Source organism: Cynocephalus volans, chromosome 3 (genome assembly GCF_027409185.1).
Source record: "Cynocephalus volans isolate mCynVol1 chromosome 3, mCynVol1.pri, whole genome shotgun sequence".
Lineage (NCBI taxonomy): Eukaryota > Metazoa > Chordata > Mammalia > Dermoptera > Cynocephalidae > Cynocephalus > Cynocephalus volans.
The window spans coordinates 186232861-186254247 of record NC_084462.1 but is presented as its reverse complement, the minus strand read 5'-3'; the positions used below and the strand labels follow the sequence as shown (position 1 = coordinate 186254247).

Genomic DNA, 21387 nt, shown 5'->3' with positions numbered 1-21387 from the left:
TGAAGTAATGCTGACTGTTCTTCATCCGGACACCTTTGACTCTGACTCCCTCATCGCTTCCAATTTTTATAATGATAATAAGGGGGGAGATGTAGTGGGTTAGAATCGTGATTCTCATTTGATTTCAGAATAAGGTTTTTAGGTAAATGCATGCATGGGGGCAAAAGCCCTCAGACAGGGGGCCACAGCCCATAGGTATTGCGGCCAAAGCCCATCTCATCAGCTCTTAATCACTGGTTAGGCATGGGATTGTATACTTTAATTATTTTAGAGATTACAGGTGGTTGTCATACTGCTCCTCTTAAAAGATTTTAAGAATTGCTGAAGGGAAAGTTGTGGAAATAATGTTTGCTAGGGGCAAGCTGTCTGTTGGGGGAAACTTTAGAGATAATTGTATTTAGATTTTATCATGAGTGTAACTTTTGTTTATGAAGAGGTCATAGTTTAGATAATGAGCCAGTTTGACCAATTTAGCTCTTTACTAATTGTACTTTGAAATGTCACTTTAATTTACTGATATTACTAGTTTCCGTTGTTAAGCTATCCTTAGCCATGGATAACTATTGTAACATTGCCTATGTCCTCATGTTCTTCTTTGATGATCGTATCCACTGATTTTTCTTGTGAAACTTCCTTGTCTTGTCAATAAAAAGAACGGCTGATTTTGGATGGGGGCTGCTCCCCTGATGGGCGGCAGTCCCTCCAGGCCTCATTGATTGTATTTTGAGCAAATTCTTTCTTTCTCTTTTCTCTGTCTCAGTTACACAGAGGAAAGTGTAACAGGGGTCCTTTAGCAGTTCTTTGCTAAACCAAAACACCTCCTCATTTGACACCTCTGGTGGCCTAAATATGATCTCTTCTTTTGAAACTTCAACGAATTATTGCACCTTTTTTCTTCTTCTTCTTCTTCTTTTTTAATCTCCTATGAGTGAGGACATGTGGTATTTCTGTGCCCAGCTCATCTCACTTAACATAATTTTCCCTAAGTTCATCCATGTTGCTGCAAATTGCAGAATTTTGTTATTTATTTATTTGGCCAGTAGTATTACATTGGTATACATACCAAACTTTACTTATCCAGACGTCCACCACGGGGCATGTAAGTTGGGTGAAAATCTTGGCTACTGTAAATAGAGCTGCGTTAAACATGGGAGTGCAAGTACCATTCAACATGATGATTTCCATTCCTATAGGTATATACCCAGCAGTAGGATTCCTGGATCATATGGTTGATATATCTGTAATTGTTTGAGGAACTTCCATACTGTTTTCCATAATAATTGCATTGATTTACAATCCCACCAACAGTGTAGGAGGGTTTCACTTTCTCAGAATCCTGCCCAACTTCTCTTACTCTGTCTTCTGGATAATGGCCCGTCTATCTGAATGAGATGATATATGAGCGTGGTTTTGATTTGTATTTACCTGATGTTTAGTGATGTTGAGAATTATTTAATGTGTCTGTTGGTCATTTGTATATCTTCTTTTGAGAAATGTCTATTAGGCTCCTTTGTCCATTTTTTAATCCGGTTCACTTTATTTTTTCTTATAGTGATGTTTTCTGAGTTCCTTGTATATTTGGGACAATAATCCCTTACTGGACCCACAATTTACCAATATTTATTCCCACTCCATAAGTTGAATTTTTGTTTGGTTAATGTTTTCCTTGGCTATGTAGAAGGTGTTCAGTTTGATATAATCCCTTTGGTTCATTTTTTTTTCTTTTGTTGCCTTTGCTTTGGGTTCATTTTCATGAAGTTTTTCATCAGTCCTACTTACTGAAGTGTTTCACTTGTGTTTTATTTTAGGAGCTGTAAGGTATCAAGATTTATATTTAAGTCTTTAATGCATTTTGAGTTGATTTTCAAATATGATGGAAGATACAGGTCTAGTTTTACTTTTCTACACATGGTTTTCAAGGTTCTCCAGCACCATGTATTGAAGAGACAGCCTTTTCACTGATGTGTGCTCTTGGTACCTTTCTCAAAGACCAGTTGGCTGTAAGTATGTGGTTTGTTATCTGGGTTCTCTGTTCTGTTGCATTGGTTTTGGTGTCTGTTTTTATGCCAGTACCATGCTGTTTCTCTTACTATAGATTTGTAGTGGAACTTAAAGTCAGGTAGTGTAACGTCTCCAGCTTTATTATTATTTTTCTTTCTCTGGATTGCTTTGGCTGTGTGGTGTCTTGTTACTTGATGTGACTGTTAGGATAGATTTTACAATTTCTGTGAAGAACATCACGGACCTTTTTTTGCAAAGTATCTATTTGTCATGTACAGTTCCAAAAGCATAATTTCTGTGTGTATCTGTGTGTGTGTGCTCTTGTGTATAGAATTTTGACAAGCTCACTTGATGTAAATGTTGTCATAGTACAGGTTGGAAACACGAAATAAAGCATCATTTTATCAACGGAAACAGCTTTGTCGTTTTCCCAATAAACTAATCCAAGAAATTGAAAAAATTGGAAGACAATAAACAAAACATATTAAAATCCTCTGATGAATGGAAGCTGAAGAAAATCCACCAGGGAATGTCCAAACAGACTTTGAGGCTTGTTTCATGCCCATGTTCCACCTTTAGAGAATCCCCAGAATTTTATTGTTTACTGGTTACATATGATGAAAAAAACCTAGTACTGTTTGTGAAGTCTGACGAATGCTGATTTAAGACAGGAACCAATTCATCTATATCATGTAGAGCTGATTAATATAAATATCTAACTAATATTAATTAGAAATCATCTGCAGCCATCAAGCAGTTATATTTATTTATTTTTAGTTTTTATTATTAGCAAACTCATTATTACAAATCACAATTTTTCTTTATGCCCTTGACCTGCCTTGTCGCTCCCATCCACCCTCCCTCCCTTCCCCTGCCTCTAGTGGCCTTAGGGTTGTTCCCGCCTTTTGAAAGTTGAATGTGTTATTGTAGTCTCTCTCTCTCTCTCTCTCTTTCTTTCTTTCTTTTCTTCTTTCATAGCATGCAGTTATGAGTGAGAATATGCAGTATTTCTCTTTCCTTTTTGGCTTATTCATATAATATAATTTTCTCCAGACTCATCCATATTGCTTCAAATGGCAGAATTTCATTCTTTTTTATGACTTAGTAGTATTCCATTGTGTATATAAACCACATTTTCCTTATCCAATAGTTTGTCCAGGGACATTTACGTTAGCTTCATATATTGACTATTGGAAATAGAGTTGTTATTAACATGGGAGTGCAGGTGACCCTTTGACATGAAGATTTCCATTCCTTTGGATATAAATCCAGCAGTAGCACTGCTGGATCTTATGATACTTCTGTCTGTAGTCGATTGAGAAACCTCCATACTGGCTTTACTAATTTACAATCCTACCAACATAGCAGGAGTTTTCCAATTTCTCCACATCCTCACCAGCATTTGTTATTCACGGTCTTTTTAATGATGGCCAGTCTATGTGGGTTGAGATGATATCTCAATGTGTTTTTGATTTGCATTTTCCTGATGATTACTGATGCTGAACACTTTTTCATTTATATGTTAGCCACTTGCATATCTCCCTTTGAAAATGTCTACTCATCTCCATTGCACATATTTTAATTGGATTATTTGTTTTATTTTACTGTATAGGTGTTTGGGAACCTTACATATTCTGTATATTAATCCCTTGCCAGATGTCTAGGCAAAGACTTTGTGAATAAGACCTGAAATCACAAGCAAAAAAATAAAAAATATACAAATGGGACTATATCAAAATAAAAATCTTCTGCCCATCAAAAGAGACAATCAACGCAGCACAAATACAAACTACAGAAGGCAAGCAGTTTTCTTCAAAGCACAGATTACCTGTGAGGACAGAGCAGCTGCTGACCCCAGGACACCTCTCACAGCTCACACACCTTATGTCAGAGGACATGCAAACAGCGCCACCAGCTGCAGAGCACTGAGGGGGACAAGCCCAAGGGAGGCTGGGTTCAGACAACAGTCAGGGAATGGGCTGAATAGTGTGGTCAACTCCATCAACCGTGGTGACTGCAATCACCAGACGCCACAAATACAGCCAAATATCAGAGCCCCAAAGTCTGAAAACAGACCTGAAGCAGGATGGAGACAGACATGTTCCTCAGAAAACACTTTTAGTGGAAAATTACTAAATCACATTAGCAAATGAGCTCAGTTTTCTAATTTGGAACCTGGACACAGGGCAGCAGAGGGTGTTTCTATATTTCAACTGAGCGTGATTTTTAGTAGAAACATTATAAAACAATTACTTGTGGCTTTCCTTTACATACAGTCACAGTCTCAAATATTACCATAAAGATCAAATGTGAACTTCAAAGGGCTGACAACTTAACATGTAAATAGCAAATCAACCAGTGTCACGCTCACTTTTGTATTTAAAGGGGAAATTGAAAGTGATTCAGAGTATTTTAGTTAACATTGACTAATTTCCTCAAGACCCTGTTACATTTGAAGTTGAACTGCTTTAGTCTGTGTTAGAAAGTCTGATAGGAAGACTGTGAACAAAGTGTGACGTGGTGATTGGTTTGTTACCACGTATCAAGAATGTGCAGTTTATAGCGTTATCTTCAGACATAATTGAACTTCAATAAAGCCAATGCCATAACATCCAATTTTTAAAATCAGCATTGCTCTGGTAGGTATTTTTATTGTTGAGTTCCGGTCCTGCACTCCCAACCATCTTGTCTTCATGTACTTACACAATTGCACAGCAAATATTGCAAAAAGCATGCACTTTTTTTGTAATGAAATCTCCTATTTTGCCTTTTCTTTCACATTTCAGTCTATTGAAACTTCATCCAATTACAGGCACATTTTGAGGTGCTGTGGTGGGTCACAGTTTGACCTCTAAGGTTATTCTGGATTCATACTCCCCCTTTCTTCTCTGCCTGATAGGTCTGTTCTTAAATCTCTCCTCTTTTTTCATGTATATAGTTTTCTTTATCTCTCTATTTCTTCTACATTGATGATTCCATATATATATAGATTACCTCCTCAGTTCATCTCTCTGCTGGGTTCTAATGACGTAGGTTTTGGTGATTTTTTATTTTTTTAATTATTTTTTCTTAGGGATTCACTAAAAATACCAATAATATTAATTAGAATTAATGACATAATAATTGTTTTAATATTTTTTAATTTATTTAAAGGACATTTGAATTTTTCTTAGCTAGTACTTTTCCCACTTTTCTGACATTCCATCTAAGACCATTTTTTATGAACATATTTTTTCTTTTCAGTGGTGTGTGACTCTTAATGAATTTTCAATACTATAATTATCTTAAAATACTTTTTTACAGTAGATCTATCCTTAAAACACAACACTCATTCCAACTTAGAAATCATCATGTGCATGAGGCCTGCAGGACAATTATGATACGAAGAAACAGGGTGTGATGCACTGACTCTCAATCTCACAGGGCCATCCTGTCACTTTGTACTGTGGGAAGTTCTTCCTACACATGGTGAATTGTTACAGAATAGGACTGTGAAGTTTCACATTTTTTTTTTCTATTACAAGGAATTGTTCAGCATCAATCAAATGGACAGTTCTGGGTAGATTTAAAAAAAAACAGTGGGGTATGTGTGTGTGAGTTTGTGTGTGTGTGTGTCTGTCTGTCTGTGTGTGTAGAGAGAGAGACAGAGATAGAGAGTCAGAGACAGAGACAGACAGATAAAGAGACAGAGACAGTGAGAGACAGAGAAACAGAGACAGAGAGAGACAGAGAAACAGAGACAGAAACAGAGACAAAGTGACGGAGACAGAGACAGAGGTGACACAGGCTCAGTGTGTCAGGCTCCAGTCCACACACACACATCTGTTGTTCTCATTTACCCTGAAATAGCAGATAACACAAGCTTTTTATCTTTTGATCTAAGTCAGTACCATACAACTAATTATACCAAAGGAAATGTACACAGGTATCACATACACCCTCATAGCCTGGCTAACTAACTTAATGTTCTACAGGAGGAAAGTTCCAGTTATGCAGGATGAACGAGGTCCAGAGATCTGCTCTACAACACTGCATTTGTGGTTAACAATCCTGTGTCAAGCACTTGAATTGTGTTACTAAGGAGATCTCATATTGAGTGTCTTTACAGCAGCTAAAAAACATTCCCCCGGAAATTCACCATTCCCTCACCTTCTGATTTCTGTTAAATGTCTGTCCACAAGTTGCAGATTCTGGTTCTGAAATCAGTGGAGTCTGGGTTCCTGAGTGACTTTATGAATCAGACAATCTTCACACTGCAACTTCTCTCCTGATCATGTTTGAATAGAAACGTGCAAGATGCAGATCTTTGTTCTTGTACCTTATTCTACTGAGATGCTGGGCTGATTCTCCATGAGTCGGAGCATCCTGTTAAGTTCTCCTGGACAAACACAGGTGGGCAACTAGGATTCTGTACATTCAACTGAAGGTTTGAAAAAAAAAAACTGAAACATAGATGCACATACACAGAGTTATTTCAAATCTCCTCTCTGGTAATTCTAGAATCTGTGTCATATCTGATTCTGGTTGTAATACTTGTGTTATCATTTCAGAGTGTTAGTTTTGCATCACGTTTTCCCAGGTCTTTCAACATTTTGATAAAACTCCAACATAATGTCGGAGTCAACAGGACCTGAAGAATCATCCCCAAATCGCCCATCAGCAGCTCCTGTCTTGTCATTCATTCAGGACTCTTGAAGGGCTGTCCCTCCTTGACATGCAGCTGTCCTTGGGACTGAAATGGAGGTGACAGGGGCAGACAAATCACAGCATCCAGCCCGGCCCCTGGCCTCTCTCTCTGTGGTGGGCAGTCATCCAGAGAGTGATGCCACAGACATGGACTGGCTCTCATGCCCACAGACAGGTGCACATCAAGGGAAAATGTGCTTCTGAAAGTTTAGTAATAGGGATGTTATTAAGTGCTTTCACAGCAACCATTGTAATTGATGTTATTTCTTGGTGTCTGATGAGATGGGTGGATTAAATGAAGGATTCAAATCCATACACTGTGGGTGAGAAGTGAATTGAAGTTGAACATGTGTACATATGAGGTGGACAGGAACGAGCATGGAATGGAGGCATTTGAGATTTTCCTCTTTCCCAGACATTGAGGATCAGGGTCCTCAGTAATGCTCAGGGCACCATTTTCTGCAGAGTCTCTGTGGTTCTGATGTGCTGTGTCTTGTATCACAGGATAGAAAACACAAGATAGGCGTGAAACTAATGTAACAACAACAATATTACAAGTAACAAGCTCTCAGGTGTGATGAGAACCACATCACAGGAGAGGGTCCAGGGAAAGAAATGAGGTTTGTGCTGGGATCAGAACTGCAGAAGCAAGACCCAGAGCCTGAGTTTATGTGGGATTGTTTGCCTGGGTACACGTCAGCACAGAAGACAGGGGTTGAAAGAAGGTACATCTGGGCTCAGAAAGACGGGTCCACATTATGCCATGTAGCTCACCAAGTTCCCTCCCATACCATAAATACATGTCAAATAATTACAAAAAAAAAATATATATATAAGCATTTCAAAAAATACAATAGTTCCCACCTCAGTTCCTCAGCACTTATAAGGACAGAGCTCCCCCACATGCAAATTTTCCTTCAGGCTCTAGGGTAAATGTGGATGCTTGGGTGGTGGAAGCTCACAGGTCTGTCCGCAGACAGGGCTCAGGTCTCCAGGGAAGGCAGAGTTGAGATCTAACAGAAGATGAGACTGTGGGGTCTTCTCCTTTGTCTGGTGACAGCTTCCCAAGGTGAGGGTCTCAGATGTCACACATGGATTCTGGGATGTTTGTGATTGAATATGACTGACACGTTCTGATTCTCCTTGTCTCCAGGTGTCCTGTCCGAGGTGCAGCTGCAGGAGTCGGGCCCAGGACTGGTGAAGCCCTCGCAGACCCTCTCCCTCACCTGCACAGTCTCTGGATTCTCCATCACAACCAGTGGTTATGTTTGGAGCTGGATCCGCCAGCCCACGGGGAAGAGCCTTGAGTGGATGGGAATAATTGCTTATGATGGAGGCACAGCTTATAACCCGTCCGTCAAGAGCCGCACCTCCATCACCAGAGACACTTCCAAGAACCTGTTCTTCCTGCAGCTGAGCTCTGTGACCGACGAGGACACAGGCGTGTATTACTGTGTGAGAGACACAGTGACAGGAATTCAGCGTGAGCCCAGACACAAACCTCCCTGCAGGATACAGGAGGGGTCTGGGCTGCAGGGAGCGCTCAAGGCCCACCCGGCTCCTGTGCCCCATGGAGCAGGTGCAGAGAGGGGATGGGGGTTCCTCTTGGGATCTGAGGTTTCCTCTGCCCTGCTGACTCCCAGATGCCCCTCAGGGTCATGTCCTGCTTTATTCTTTGTGACTCTAATTCCCATGTTCTCACTGCAGGCAACACAGAGTGAAGGAACTTTCCTCATGTGCAGATGAGAAGGTTCTTTTCACTGGGGACTTTCCTTCCTTGAGTTTTTTTTTTTTTTTTACCTTATTTTTCCTGACACACAAATCTTTATGATCTATTATTATTTTCCCCAAACATTACATCTGTCCAGGAGCACCCTGTCTCTAAATCAGCATTTTTCCCTAAATAAAGTGCAGCTGCACCCACGTGGTTATTATCATCCTACTGGACCCCTGCCCATGGCGTCTCTATCCTCAATGGGGCAGTTTAGCCTCTGGATCCTCATCCACACTGTGGACATTGATGTTTAGGATTTGTCACCCTCTCCACCCATTCCTCAGTGTCCTGGATGGAGAAGCAGATGCCTCATGGCCAGACACAGCTCTTCTATTTCCATGTGGAGGATTCAGGGTGACAAGCACAGAGATATAAATCCAGCAGCGCCCTGCTGGGTTGAATTTTGGGCTGGATCTCTCAGAGACAAGAGCCTGACAGGATGACAAGAAAAGCAACAGATTGCAGAAAATGTCCCCTGATGTCCTTGCTTTTGTCTCCTCTGTGGACCACATTTTCATAGAGTCTTCTTAAATAGTGTCTAAGGTGCATGTGGTGCTTTAGTTTCTCTCTGTCATGATACAGGAGCCCTGTGGATGTGGGTAAGGTGTGGGGTAGGGAAGCAGTGCACAGTCCTAGGATGAGTTCTGTCCTGTAGTGAGCCGTGTCCTGGGTGTGACATTCACAAGTGCTTCTCCCTTTACCCTCCTTTAGGGGACACTGCAAGTCTCTTGCAGGAGGGGGAGGGGACTCATTTTTTCTCTTCTCTCATGTCAATGATGCTCTGATGAATCTGCAGTCCATTAGGATCAGCTAAACTCGCTTCTCCTAAGGTCAAGGCGTCTTATAGAGAAGGTCATGCTCTGGGGTATTTCAGAATGGCTCCTTCCTCCCTTTCTCTGCTCTGAACAGCAGGATTCTTCTCTGATATTTTCTTGGAGAACACGGTTGGGCCCCTGAGGTAGAGTTTAAAGTGTTGGGGATCCCTGAGACCATTGCACTGGGCTGCACCCAACTCTCAGACTTCCCAGCTCTGAGTCTTCAGCAATTCTTCAGCTGCAGCTCTGGTTTATCTCCCCCAGTCCTGGGTCCCATGGAGGTTTCTGCTCATGAGTTTCTAATCTGACAGGTTATGACCCTGTGTGTCTTCCTGGTTGCATCTTCAGTTTTGGGGACAGCCGTTCACCCGGTGACATAAATTCTTCTACAGATATAAGAATTGTCACCAATTTTCATTTCGTTCAGAGTTTTTACTTTTTTCTGGATGGGAGTGATGACACCAAAGGTTCTTATTGTGAGACCTGAACCCAGAACTCCTCGTGTCACCTGGAGAAAAGGGCTGTGTTGATGTTTCCTTCTGGTTGCTGCTTGTTTACTTCCACTTGTCACATTGAAGGTGTCGAATAGGAGCTGTGCTGGCCGCTGTCCTCAGCTCATTCGGGATTTCTGAGGGACGCCTTGATCCTTTACCACTTTGTTGTCTGAGAGAGGCTATATCTCCTTCTCTATTTATTAATATCATCTTATGTGATAAATCATAATTGTATTCATTTATGAGGAACAGAGTGACGTTTTGAAAAACGTATATAATGTGGAATAATTAGATCTGTTGGGAAAATATAGGAAAATGTTCAGGGCCCCTCAGATGTTCAAAATATGTCTGAGCATTTGATCTAAATATGCACGTGCGCCCAGGTGTTCCTTGGTTATTGTCTAATGTAATTGCGCATGTGCACCCAGGTTTCCTGGGTTATGGACTGAAGTATAAAGGATGAGTGGGTCTGACCCACGGTGCTCTCCCCACCCCTGGGAGGTCCACAGGGGCTATGGGAAGCCTCTACTGCTTCTGGAGGGTGTTGACCAAGCTGTTGCTGCCAGTGCCACTGGGACCCTCTGCAAGGCCGCTGCCACCACCACCTCTGCCACCACCAGACTTGTCAGCTGCTGGACCTGAAAGCTGCTGCTGCTGTTGCTGAACATGGAGCTCATGTCATCTGCCAATGATACCGGCATCTTTCCAATTACCTAGCGTGGACCTGTGTGTGAAGTGTCTGTTGACCGAGCCTGGCATGTGAGGGGTTTGTGATGCAGCTTGTACAATGGGTTTGAAGGGTCTGAGCACTAGCCCTGACAATACAAATGGAAACATAGTATAACTAATCTAATGAGACTTTTTGTCTAGTGATGTTTTGCCTTCTCGACAACTGGAATAGTTGTGTAGATTTTCCAGGTCAAGCTGGTCAATATATCCATCGCATCAACTTAGAATTTTGGGGGGAAGACATTTGAAACTTACTCTCCTTGCTATTTTGAAATATATTATTACTGACTATAGAAACTATTAGTACTGACTATAGACACTCAGACCAGTGGAGCAGAATTGAGAATACAGAAATCACCCCTCAGGCTCACAGCCATCTGATATGGGACAAAGGCAACAAAAATCTACATTGGGGACAAGACTTCCTCTCAGCAAGTGATGGAGGGAAAACTGGATGTCCATAAGCAGAAGGATGACACTAGGTATTTACCTCACACCGTATACAAATTCAACTCAAAGTGGATTAAAGACTTAAGTATAAGACCTGAAACCGGAAAATTACTAAGGCAAAATATAGGTGAAACAATTCAGGAACTAGGTGTGTGCGCAGACTCTATGGACATGAGCCAGAAAGCACAGAGAACAAAAGAGAAAATAGACAATGCTCTCATATCCTTTAAATTACTGACATCACAATGTTTGTTGTTTGTTTCACAAAAGTATGTTTCATATGGGTTATAAACTGTAAAAAATTGTACAACTGTATTAATTGATGAAAGTTAATGATAGATTTTTTCATAAATTATTGAAATATATTTTACTTATGATAAAATCTACCTATAAAAGTGTACAGTTTAGAAGACTTCAGTAAATGTTACTCACAAAATAATTAGCAAAATTTGTGGAAACACCACCAGAATTTAATTTTAGATTATTTGAATATCCCAAAATGAACACATATCTTCAGTGTCACGTTCCAGTCCTCCCTTTCTCCTGTTTATCCTGGTCCAGTGACAACTAACCTAATTTCTGTCTCCACGCATGCCTATTCTGGATAATTTTCATCGGTGGAATTAATAATATGCAGTGTTCAGTATTCAGGTTCTTTTATGTTTTAGGTTTCTGTTTTGTGCCACGTTGTATGAATATGATAAAAATGAGGAATAATAAGAGCTATTGATGAGGATGTGGAGAAATCAGTCTGTTCATAAAATGCTGGTGAGAACATAAAATTTATATGCACTTTGAAAAACTGTTCAGCAGTTTCTCAAAATGTAAAGCATAAATATTGGCTTTGCTGCCTCCCGTGCACATTGATAACTTGTTGTGTGGAGGAGCTGGAGGAGCTGCTGGAGCACGAGGCAGGGGGCTGCTCCTCTCCCCCTTGAGCACCACCCCAGGAGGCGGGAGCTGAGTGATTCTCCCCAACCCTGGAGAAGCCAGAAAGAAGTTAGGATCCGTGCAGATGTGTGCATCCCGGCAGATTCACACTCTGATGCTTTAGCACACTGGACATTTGGAAATTCATGAAATATTTCTAGTTTCAACTTTACTCTAGTGTGTTTGCCATCTAGTGATGTCCGACCCAGGTGAGCTAAGGTTTGGTCCTGTTTTTCCTGAAAACTACTCTGTCCAGATTTCAGGTTTGCTGTTTGTCTTGTTCACTTCACTCTTTGATTTCTTTAAGAAAATGCACTAATTTGCCACTTATCCAATGGGCTTGCTAGTGTTATTGTGTTTCTTGAAACAATAAGAAAAAACTCTTTTACTCCATCTCTACATTTGTATTCTAACAGCAGCTTACTTTATAATATCCAGAATCTGAGCATGATCCAAATTCCCATTAGCAGGTAAACTGAATAAAAGAAGCATTTTCATACATCGGGATACTACACCGTATTAAAAGTCATGAGTGCTTAAGTCACACATTTTGAAAAAAAGATCAGAATGAAGTATAGCAAGGAATCCCAAGCACTGACTGTATATTACATTTACTTCAATTGAAGATGAGAAAAAAATACTGTGAAGTAACATAAAGAAGTTCATGAGCTGCCTGGACATACGGAGAGAGGAAGGAAGCAGTGGGAAGAGAAATCAGAAGAACAGCAGGAAATGCTTTGGGATGAAATATTTGTGCACTATTTCCACTGTGGTGGTGACTGTGCAGGTGCACATGTATGTCAGCACTCATCAAGTGCACACTTTGAATAGGTGCAGTTTGTTCTGTCTATTATAGCTTCTTATGATGGTTACAAATAAAAGCAGATGTCAATAGAGAGAGATAGGGAAATACTGGAACATATAATTTCAGAAATCCTTTAAGTTGCATCTGCATGAACTCTGGTTCTCTAAGTATAATGTGAATAAAAGGCAGAACACACCAAAATCACAAAGTGTGATTACAGGAAGGAGAACCTAACTAGGCAAATGTCACTAGGCAGGCCCAGCTCTGTCCTGGGGTTGGATCCATGGTGTGGAGCACAGACCCAGAAACTGACGCTCCCTCTGCCCAAAGATGAGCATTTGGTTAACTGTATAATCCTTTGATGATTTTGTTTATAACTGTACATCTATATAAAGAATTAGTATTCATAAGTGCCTCAAATACTTTGTGTTTCTGTGCAAAAACAATGTAGATGAATTATAAGTATCTATCAAGTTATAATAGTATAATAAAAAACATATTGTCACAAATATAGTTATTGCCACCAAACTCCCCTGGAGCCGTCACATCTGCTCTGGACTCTGCCCTCTTCATAGTCTCCCACCACAGAGCCTGCTATGTAGCAGGAGGACATGCAAATAGGGCCTCCCTCTGCTGATGTAAAGCAGCCCAGCCCTGACCCTGCAGCTCTGGGAGACAAGAACCAGCCCCAGATCCCCAGGTGCTCCAACTCGGTGATCAGGACTGAACACAGACGAGTCACCATGGAGTTTGGACTGAGCTGCGTTTTCCTTCTTGCTGTATTAAAATGTCATATTGAGGCGAAATACAGACATTGGGAATGTGTGTGGTTATGGGTGGGAGAAATAGTGGATTCGTGTGAGAGTTTTTTGACCAGGGTGTCTCTGTGTTTGCAGGTGTCCAGTGTGAGGTGCAGCTGGTGGAGTCCGGAGGAGGCTTGGTGAAGCCTGGAGGGTCTCTGAGTCTCACCTGTGTCGCCTCTGGATTCACCTTTGATGACTATGCCATGCACTGGGTCCGCCAGGCTCCAGGGAAGGGGCTGGAGTGGGTCTCAGCCATTAGCTGGAACGGTGGTAGCACATACTACGCTGATTCCGTGAAGGGCCGATTCACCATCTCCAGGGAAAACGCCAAGAACACACTGTATCTGCAAACTGAAAATGCGAGAGCTGAGGACACGGCCACGTATTACTGTGCGAGAGACACAGTGAGGGGACGTCAGTGGGAGCCCAGACAAGGACCTACTGCAGGGACACACGGGACCACCAGGGGGCGCTGAGAAGACACTGAGCTCAGGGCCCTCCTGGCAGTGGCAGGTGCAGAGGACACTGAGGTGTTTCCTGAAGACATCAACGGTTTCGTGTCCTCTCCAAGGTCGGAGGTGTCTCCTGAGACACTTCATGCCTTTTTCTTTGTGTTTTGAACTCCTCACATCCTCTCTTGGTTAACGACGGAGAAACTGACGATGTTTTTTGAAAATGAGATTTGAGCAGTCACTAAGGTCTTTTCCTTCACCGAATTTCTATGACTCATGTTTCATTCATGACAAGCAGATCTTCCGGAAGATTCTCATCATTCTTGACTGGAAATAATTGAACTAAAAAATAAAAATTAAAAAAAAAGGCCCATTGGCTGTGTGTTCTAAGCTCACATTCTTTGACCTCTGACAAACACCGTTTGTTCATACATGATCTCCTTACCTCAGATACGCACAACTCTGCCCCTTGCGGATTTGAATAAAGGTTTGTCCATCGATGAACTCAACCCCACTCAGTCCCCTAATGCCCATATGGTGTGTTCATCTATCTACGGAGGCCTGACCAGGTGACAGGCGGGTCAGCTGAACCTTCCTTACCTATGAAAGTGAGCCCTGTGACTTTCAGACACGTAACCAGGCAATTCAGGCGCTAGTGCAGGACAGGCCTGCATCTTGTGAGGGGAACATGTGGCTGGTGGTGCCAGGCCACCTATAACAAGTCACACAATTTATGGCAGAGCATGTCCAGATGGATCCACCAGCTTCACAGCACCTGGTGGACAAGACCAAGAGACGCTAGTGTCACGCAGTGATTAGGTAATGGACCAGACAGGCTTGTGACCCTTAATGTAAGCAATGTCCCCAATGAGCAGACCCCATATATGCAGTGAAATTCACAGGGCAGAACGGTGGTTTTCAGAGAACTGGAGTTGTAGGAATAGAGAGATACTGGAAAAGGTCGTAAAGCTTTTATTTAACAGGATGAATGACTTCTGGAGATCTGATGTACACCCTTGTGACATTAGTTACTAATGGTGTATTTTATACTTGATAACTTCTAAGAGGGTATATGTGAACTGTTCTCGAGATACACATACAAGTGATAAGTGTATGAAGTGATAGATACTTTGGTACTCACATTGGTGTATCATTTTACAATGTATGTGTATATCAAAATGTATCAATTGCACACCCAAAATGTATATAACCAATGTCCCCAATGACCAGGTGACATACATGCAGTCAAATACCTATGATTGCCAATGATGTGGATTAGATATGAAGAAGGGCTGAGAGAGCAATCCATAACAGTGAATGCTCTTGGAGGAAATTAATGTATCCTGAATTCAAATGAAACGTGCATTCTTTGTACGAATGTAGGGAAAGGTGGGGAATGTGTATTATAACTGAATCCAGGGGCTGCCACTGAGCTGATTTGGTTAGAGTGTAGCCTTATAAGACAAATGTCACATGGTTGGGTCCCTGTAATAGCCAGTCTCTCTCTCTCTCTCTCACACACACACACACACACACACACACACACACACACACACACACACACACACGCACGCACACACGCACACACACACGTGCGCACAAGGCTATAACTCTTAGTACACAAGATATATGAAAAATTCATAAAATTCAACACAAAAAAACAGCCCTTTTCAATTCTTCTTCAGTGCATGGTGGCTCTTACCTGCATGTTAGTTTCATGATAAGGGCATCGGTGACCTTGAATGTCTGATGCAATGTTAACTAAATTAACTAACACATTTAAAATTTTAACAATGTCATATATAACAATGAAAAAGTACAGTGGCAAGTGTGAACTTCTTATTTCAGAGATGTTAAAGCAATGTGAATTTAAATTAGATTTAAATAAATAGTAATTTTTCTGTATATTTCTCACAGAAAATGTGCAGTCTAGCAGCATGTGGAAAGATGCACAGTCTCTGACTTATGATGATTCAACTTAAGATTTCTCAACTTTTCCATCGTGCAAAAGAGCACACATTCTGAAAAAAAAAAACTGTATTTTATGGAGATATAATGTGCTAAGGAATGCACGAGGTAAAATATCTATTGGGACATCAAAAACATAAAATGTGGCCGAGGGGAGTTAATTGCTGAGTTCTTCTGAATCAAAAGTAAGTTGTTATTGCAACCAAAAGAACTTTGATAACTACTGCATGTTGTGTATGAACCTCATGCTAACCACAAAGCAAGAAGCTATAGGGGACACACGAACGTGAAGCAGAAAGGAATCAAAGCATACTGATGCTGCATATCATCAAATCAGAAAGGAAGACCGCAGGAGAGAAAGACAGAATTACAGGATCATCAGAGAAATCCGAAAAATAAATAAATGAAAAGGGCTATAGTAAGTCCTCACCTATCAATATATACATTGAATGTAAATGGATTATGGCTTCAGTCAAAGACATAGATTAGCAGAATAGCACGCAAAATGTTCACAGTGAAAGGAATAAAGGAGATGTAAGGAAGGAGAATCTGAAAGATAGGAGGGGCAGCTACACTTACTTAAGACCAAATAGAGTTTAAGTCTGAAATTGTAAAAAGAGATTAAAAAGCTATTCATAATAATAAAGCAGTTCATTCATCAAGAACATTTAACAACTCAAATACGTATGTGTACATAAGTACATACATAGAGAGTATATAAATTAATATATTAAATATGCAGACATAAATATGTAAATAAATATTAACAGACCTGGAGGGAAATATACAGCAATCATCACAGTGGGTTTGGAATGCCCTACTTTCAAAAACAGATCATTCAATCAGAAGTTCAATAAAGAAACATCAGACTTGAACTACATCTAAGGCCAAATGGACCCAAAAACAGTGAACAGAACATTCCATCCATCAGGGGCAGAGCGCACATTCTTCTGAAGCCCACATGAAAAATTATTCAGGACAGATAATATGTTAGGCCACTAAAATAGTCTTAACATATTTACAAAGATTAAATTTATTGCAAATATTATTCAGCAAGATCAAGTTCACTTTAATGCTGGATGCAAAGATCGTTCAACACACGTAATGAATAAATGTAATTCAGTACATTAAAAGAACGAAGCCACAAAAGAAAATTAAACAAATGGGACTATGTGAAAATAAAAATCCTTCTGCTCAGCAACGGAAACAATCAACAGAGCAGAAAGACAACCTACAGAATGGGAGAAAGTACTTACAAAATATACACCTGGCAAGGGATTTATATCCAGAATGTGTAAGGATCTCAAACAACCCCACTGTAACTTCTCAGTGTTTGAGAAATGGCCGTTCTGTTTTCCTAACAGCTGAACTAACTAACAGTTCCATGGGAAGTCTAGAAGTGTTCCCATTTGTCTGCATCCTCACCAGCGTTTGTTATTCTGTGTCTTTTTGATTTTAGCCAGTGGAACTGGAGTGAGGTGATGTCACAATGTGGTTTTCAATTGCATTTCCCTGATGCTTAGTGATGTTGAGCATTTTTTCATGACTGTTGGCCATTTGTATGTCTTTTTTGACAAATGCATTTTCAGCACCTTTGTCAATTTTTAAAATATGTATGCACATATGTACTTTACATATATATGTACATATGTATTTTACTGTGAAGTTGTTTGAATTCCTTGAATATTCTGGGTATTAGTCCTTGTTGGATGAATATTTTGTAATTTTTTTCCCTATCTGTAAGTCATCTTTTCATTCTGTTGATTTTTCCCATTGCAATGCAGAAGATTTTAGTATGATATAATCCCATTTGTTTGTTTTTCCTTTTGATTCTATTTGATATCTTTTGTTGTTCCATATGAATGTTAGGATTGTTTTTTCTATTTCTCTGAAGAATGCAATTGCATTGAAACTGTATATACCTTTGGGTGGTATGGACATTTTCACTTTAACACTTCCAAACCATGTACATGACATGGTGTTCTGTCTTTTGGTGTCCTGTTTAATTTCTTTCAGCAGGGTTTTGTAGTTCTCATTGTAGGGATCTTTTCCTTCTTTGGTTAAATATATTTCTAGGCATATGATTTTTGGGTGAGTACTGTAAACGAGATTGCTTTTTCAATCTCTTTTCTGATAGTTTGTTCTTTGTATATTAAAACACTACTGTATTTTACATATATTGATTTTGTTTCAGACTAATTTATGGAATTTGCTTGTAACTTCTAAGAGTTCTTTGCTAGATTCTTTAGGTTTTTCTTTATGTAAGATCATGTCATTTGCAAAAGAGAACAATTCAACTTTGTTTTGGCCAATTTGGTTTCCCTTTATTTCTTTGTCCTCTCTGATTGCTCTGGCTAGCTCTTCCGATACTATGTTAAATAGGAGAGGTGAGAGTGGCCATCCTTGCCTTCTCCCTGCTCTTAAAGTAAAAAAAAAAAAAAAAAAAAAAAAAAAAAAAAACTTTTGGTATTTCTCTATTCAGGTTGATGTTTTTGGTGGGTTTGTCATATTCAGCTTTTACTATGTTTTTATTTATTTTTATTTTTTACTGCTATACCTAATTTGTGAAGAGTCTTTATCATGAAGGGATTGCGTATTTATCAAATGCTTATTCTATGTCCCTTGAGATGACCATATGATTCTTGTTCTTGATATTTTTTAAATTTTTGATGTAATGTATCACGTTTATTAATTGAGTATATTGAACCATCCTTGCATCTTTGGAAGAATCCCACTTGATCATGTCAGGGTGCTCAGTGTGGTTGCACTGACTAGGCATGGCTTTGTATGTCTGGCCCTCTTCAGGGAGACCTTAGTCCCATCTCACAGGCATTTAAAGGGTTCCCGTGTGATGGGGCAGCAGGAAATCCCACAATGTGTGCACTTCCCAAGTCTACACTAGCATTGTGTTTACTTTTGTTCTGCTTGACAAAGCAAGTCATAATCCTAGCCCCAGGGTCAGTGTAGAGGCACTACCTACATGTAAGATACACGCAAGAAGTACATATTTCCTGCCCATTACAATTAACACTAGCCTGTGTGTGTGTGTGTGTGTGTGTGTGTGTGTGTGTGTGTGTGTGTGTGAGTGCGCGCGCGCACGCACGTTTACCTGCATTATTAGCTGTGGAGTGGGCTCTGAGCCCCATAACTCTGTAGACTCAGGTGTTCTCTGCTATGACCTTCTGCAAGATAAGCCTGAAAGAGATAAGAGACTCTCCCACCTCCCGAGTGAGTGTCAACTATGTCACTGTATCTGCCAGCTCCAGGGAACATGCTCCCAGGTAGTTTTATAAAACATTCACTTGTTTTTTCTCTACAGAGCATTTGGGTTGAGTGAGACCAATTCACTATCTTAAGAAATGCTGACAAAAGCATATGGTGTCCCTGAAAGAACACTCTGAAGCTGTGGCACAGACCCTTAATACTGCAGTAGAGACGCTGCGAGGATAACACACCCTGAGCCCAGGCAGGAGCCTCCCCTGCAGGGCCAGCACTTGGCTGTAGGGGGTGCTCAGGACATGCCCAGCACAGGCTCCAGCAGGTGCAGAGGCGGCTGGGGAGAGGCTTCCTGTCAAGGCCTGGAACTTCATCTTTCAAAAATACTGACATAAATGCAAATATTTAAAGCAGGGCAGATGTTCCTATAATATTTTATTTTACTGGGAGCATTCAGCTGAAACGATAATGCAAGGAGAGCAATATTTAGAAGGAATTTTTAGTTCTCGTAGGTGTCTCACTAGTAAAATTCTGGAATACAGGGATGCCTTCATTAATTCAAATGGTGCAGAATTTTGGGTTACACACTGATCGCAGTAATAGGGCATTCAGATTTCAGGTCTAGTGATGTTACCTGGCCTGAGTGTTTGACAGAAAAGTGGTGATTCAGAGATGGTGGCAGATGAATGAACTTGAGTTGATCATAAATAGATTAGTGATATGAGGAACAATGTGCATGAATGGTAACTATGTAAATACTTTGTACATTTTATTATGAGGAGTTGGGGATAAGAGTCAGATTTATTCAAAACAGAATTTTCAAGTAATATTTTGGAAAATATTTGTTTATGAAGTGCCCCATTCAACTTCTTGTCAATATAATCAGAGACCCAGGCCTGGATCACACATTCCATGGTTATTCTGAGAATCAGGGGCCTTTCTACTGAGCAGCCTGGGATCATAGGTCACCCAGACAGGTGAAGAAACAAACTCAGAAGTGCCCAATAGATCTCACAGCCACCCATGAGTCCTGCTGGACACTCATGGTCACTCTCTCTGAGTTACAGAGGCTGCTCTGGTGCCTGGTGAGGCCAGCATGGGGTCAGTGCAACAGCTCAGCAATAGCGACACTGACAGGCTCATAAATGATCGAGGTGGTCTCCATAATACTCAGATGTGGGTTCACAGGGAGGAGAGTGTCCTGGGGGGTCTTGTTCCTCAGAGAGGGGAGCTCTGCCTGCTCTGAGCTCAGGGGTGAGGCAGGAGATGCATGTCCTCAAGGTGGATTAGGACCTGGACCTGCAGCATCTCACTGTTGCGTGGCCCATGTGCCATCGGTCTTCTCCTCTGAGGCCGAGCTAGTTATTGAACTATAAAATGCTCCACCTCATGAATGTGCAAATGACCTGAGTTCTACTGAGGTGAATACAGATGTGTCTGTGTCCTGAGAGCATCCGGACAGCCAAGTAATTGGGATATAGGAGTGGCTCTGAAAGTTCCTGAGCTTGTCTATTTTAATGTTTTTTACCGGATGATGTGAGAATCCCCTTTGTTTGCAAAGAGTTCACAGATGTGCACTTCTCCAAACTCAAGAGTGTTTATTACTGTTTTGGCTAATTTATGAGCTGTAATAAGTGAAATAATTTCTCTCATCTGGAGTTATTTTACATAAGGCAGAGGATCTTAGTCTAATGTAAAGATAACATTGGAATAGCAATTCCTGCTTAATAAAATACAGTTGTGTAATAATGGCAAAATTAATAAACCAAAAAAATTATTTCAAGGTATTCAATGTGAGTCTCCAATAAATCTAAGAAATGTGCAGAATTGCCATTAATAAGATAAAACTATGTTGAACACATAGCATTTATTCACAACTTGTACCTGTATTACTAACAACAAAGTAATTTGTACTTCACCTCGAACTCAGGTTATTTTTCAAGTCAGTTATTCATTTTCCTTTTAATCTTAACATCTCTAGATGATTATGTGCTCTCTTTCAGCAGAAAGTAAACAGAGGTGACTGGAACTGACTAAACAAAGACACAAATCACAAGGTATTGAAACAAGAAGAATATATTAGAATGGATCCAGACTTAGGTATTTCAACAATTCATGTATCCAGTTAACTAGTTTTCTCAATGATAGACACTAATACATTTCACAGTTTAGCTTCATGACACAGTTTGCTCTTATCAAGTGTGGACATGAATGACTTTCCAGTCACACACACAGATATGATGACAACTTGTTTTATACAAGAT

The 21387-nt window shown here is 40.5% G+C and overlaps 2 gene segments (V, D, J or C); both read left to right on the top strand.

Annotated features, from left to right (window-relative positions):
- The first annotated feature begins 7710 nt into the window (after window positions 1-7710).
- On the top strand, window positions 7711-8408 carry LOC134372867 (Ig heavy chain V region 1B43-like). The segment is given in 3 exon segments: window positions 7711-7756; window positions 7841-8266; window positions 8395-8408. Coding segments are annotated over 3 exon segments (486 nt in total).
- A 4980-nt stretch (window positions 8409-13388) lies between these two features.
- On the top strand, window positions 13389-13963 carry LOC134372866 (immunoglobulin heavy variable 3-43D-like). The segment is given in 2 exon segments: window positions 13389-13473; window positions 13581-13963. Coding segments are annotated over 2 exon segments (429 nt in total).
- The last annotated feature ends 7424 nt before the right edge of the window (window positions 13964-21387 follow it).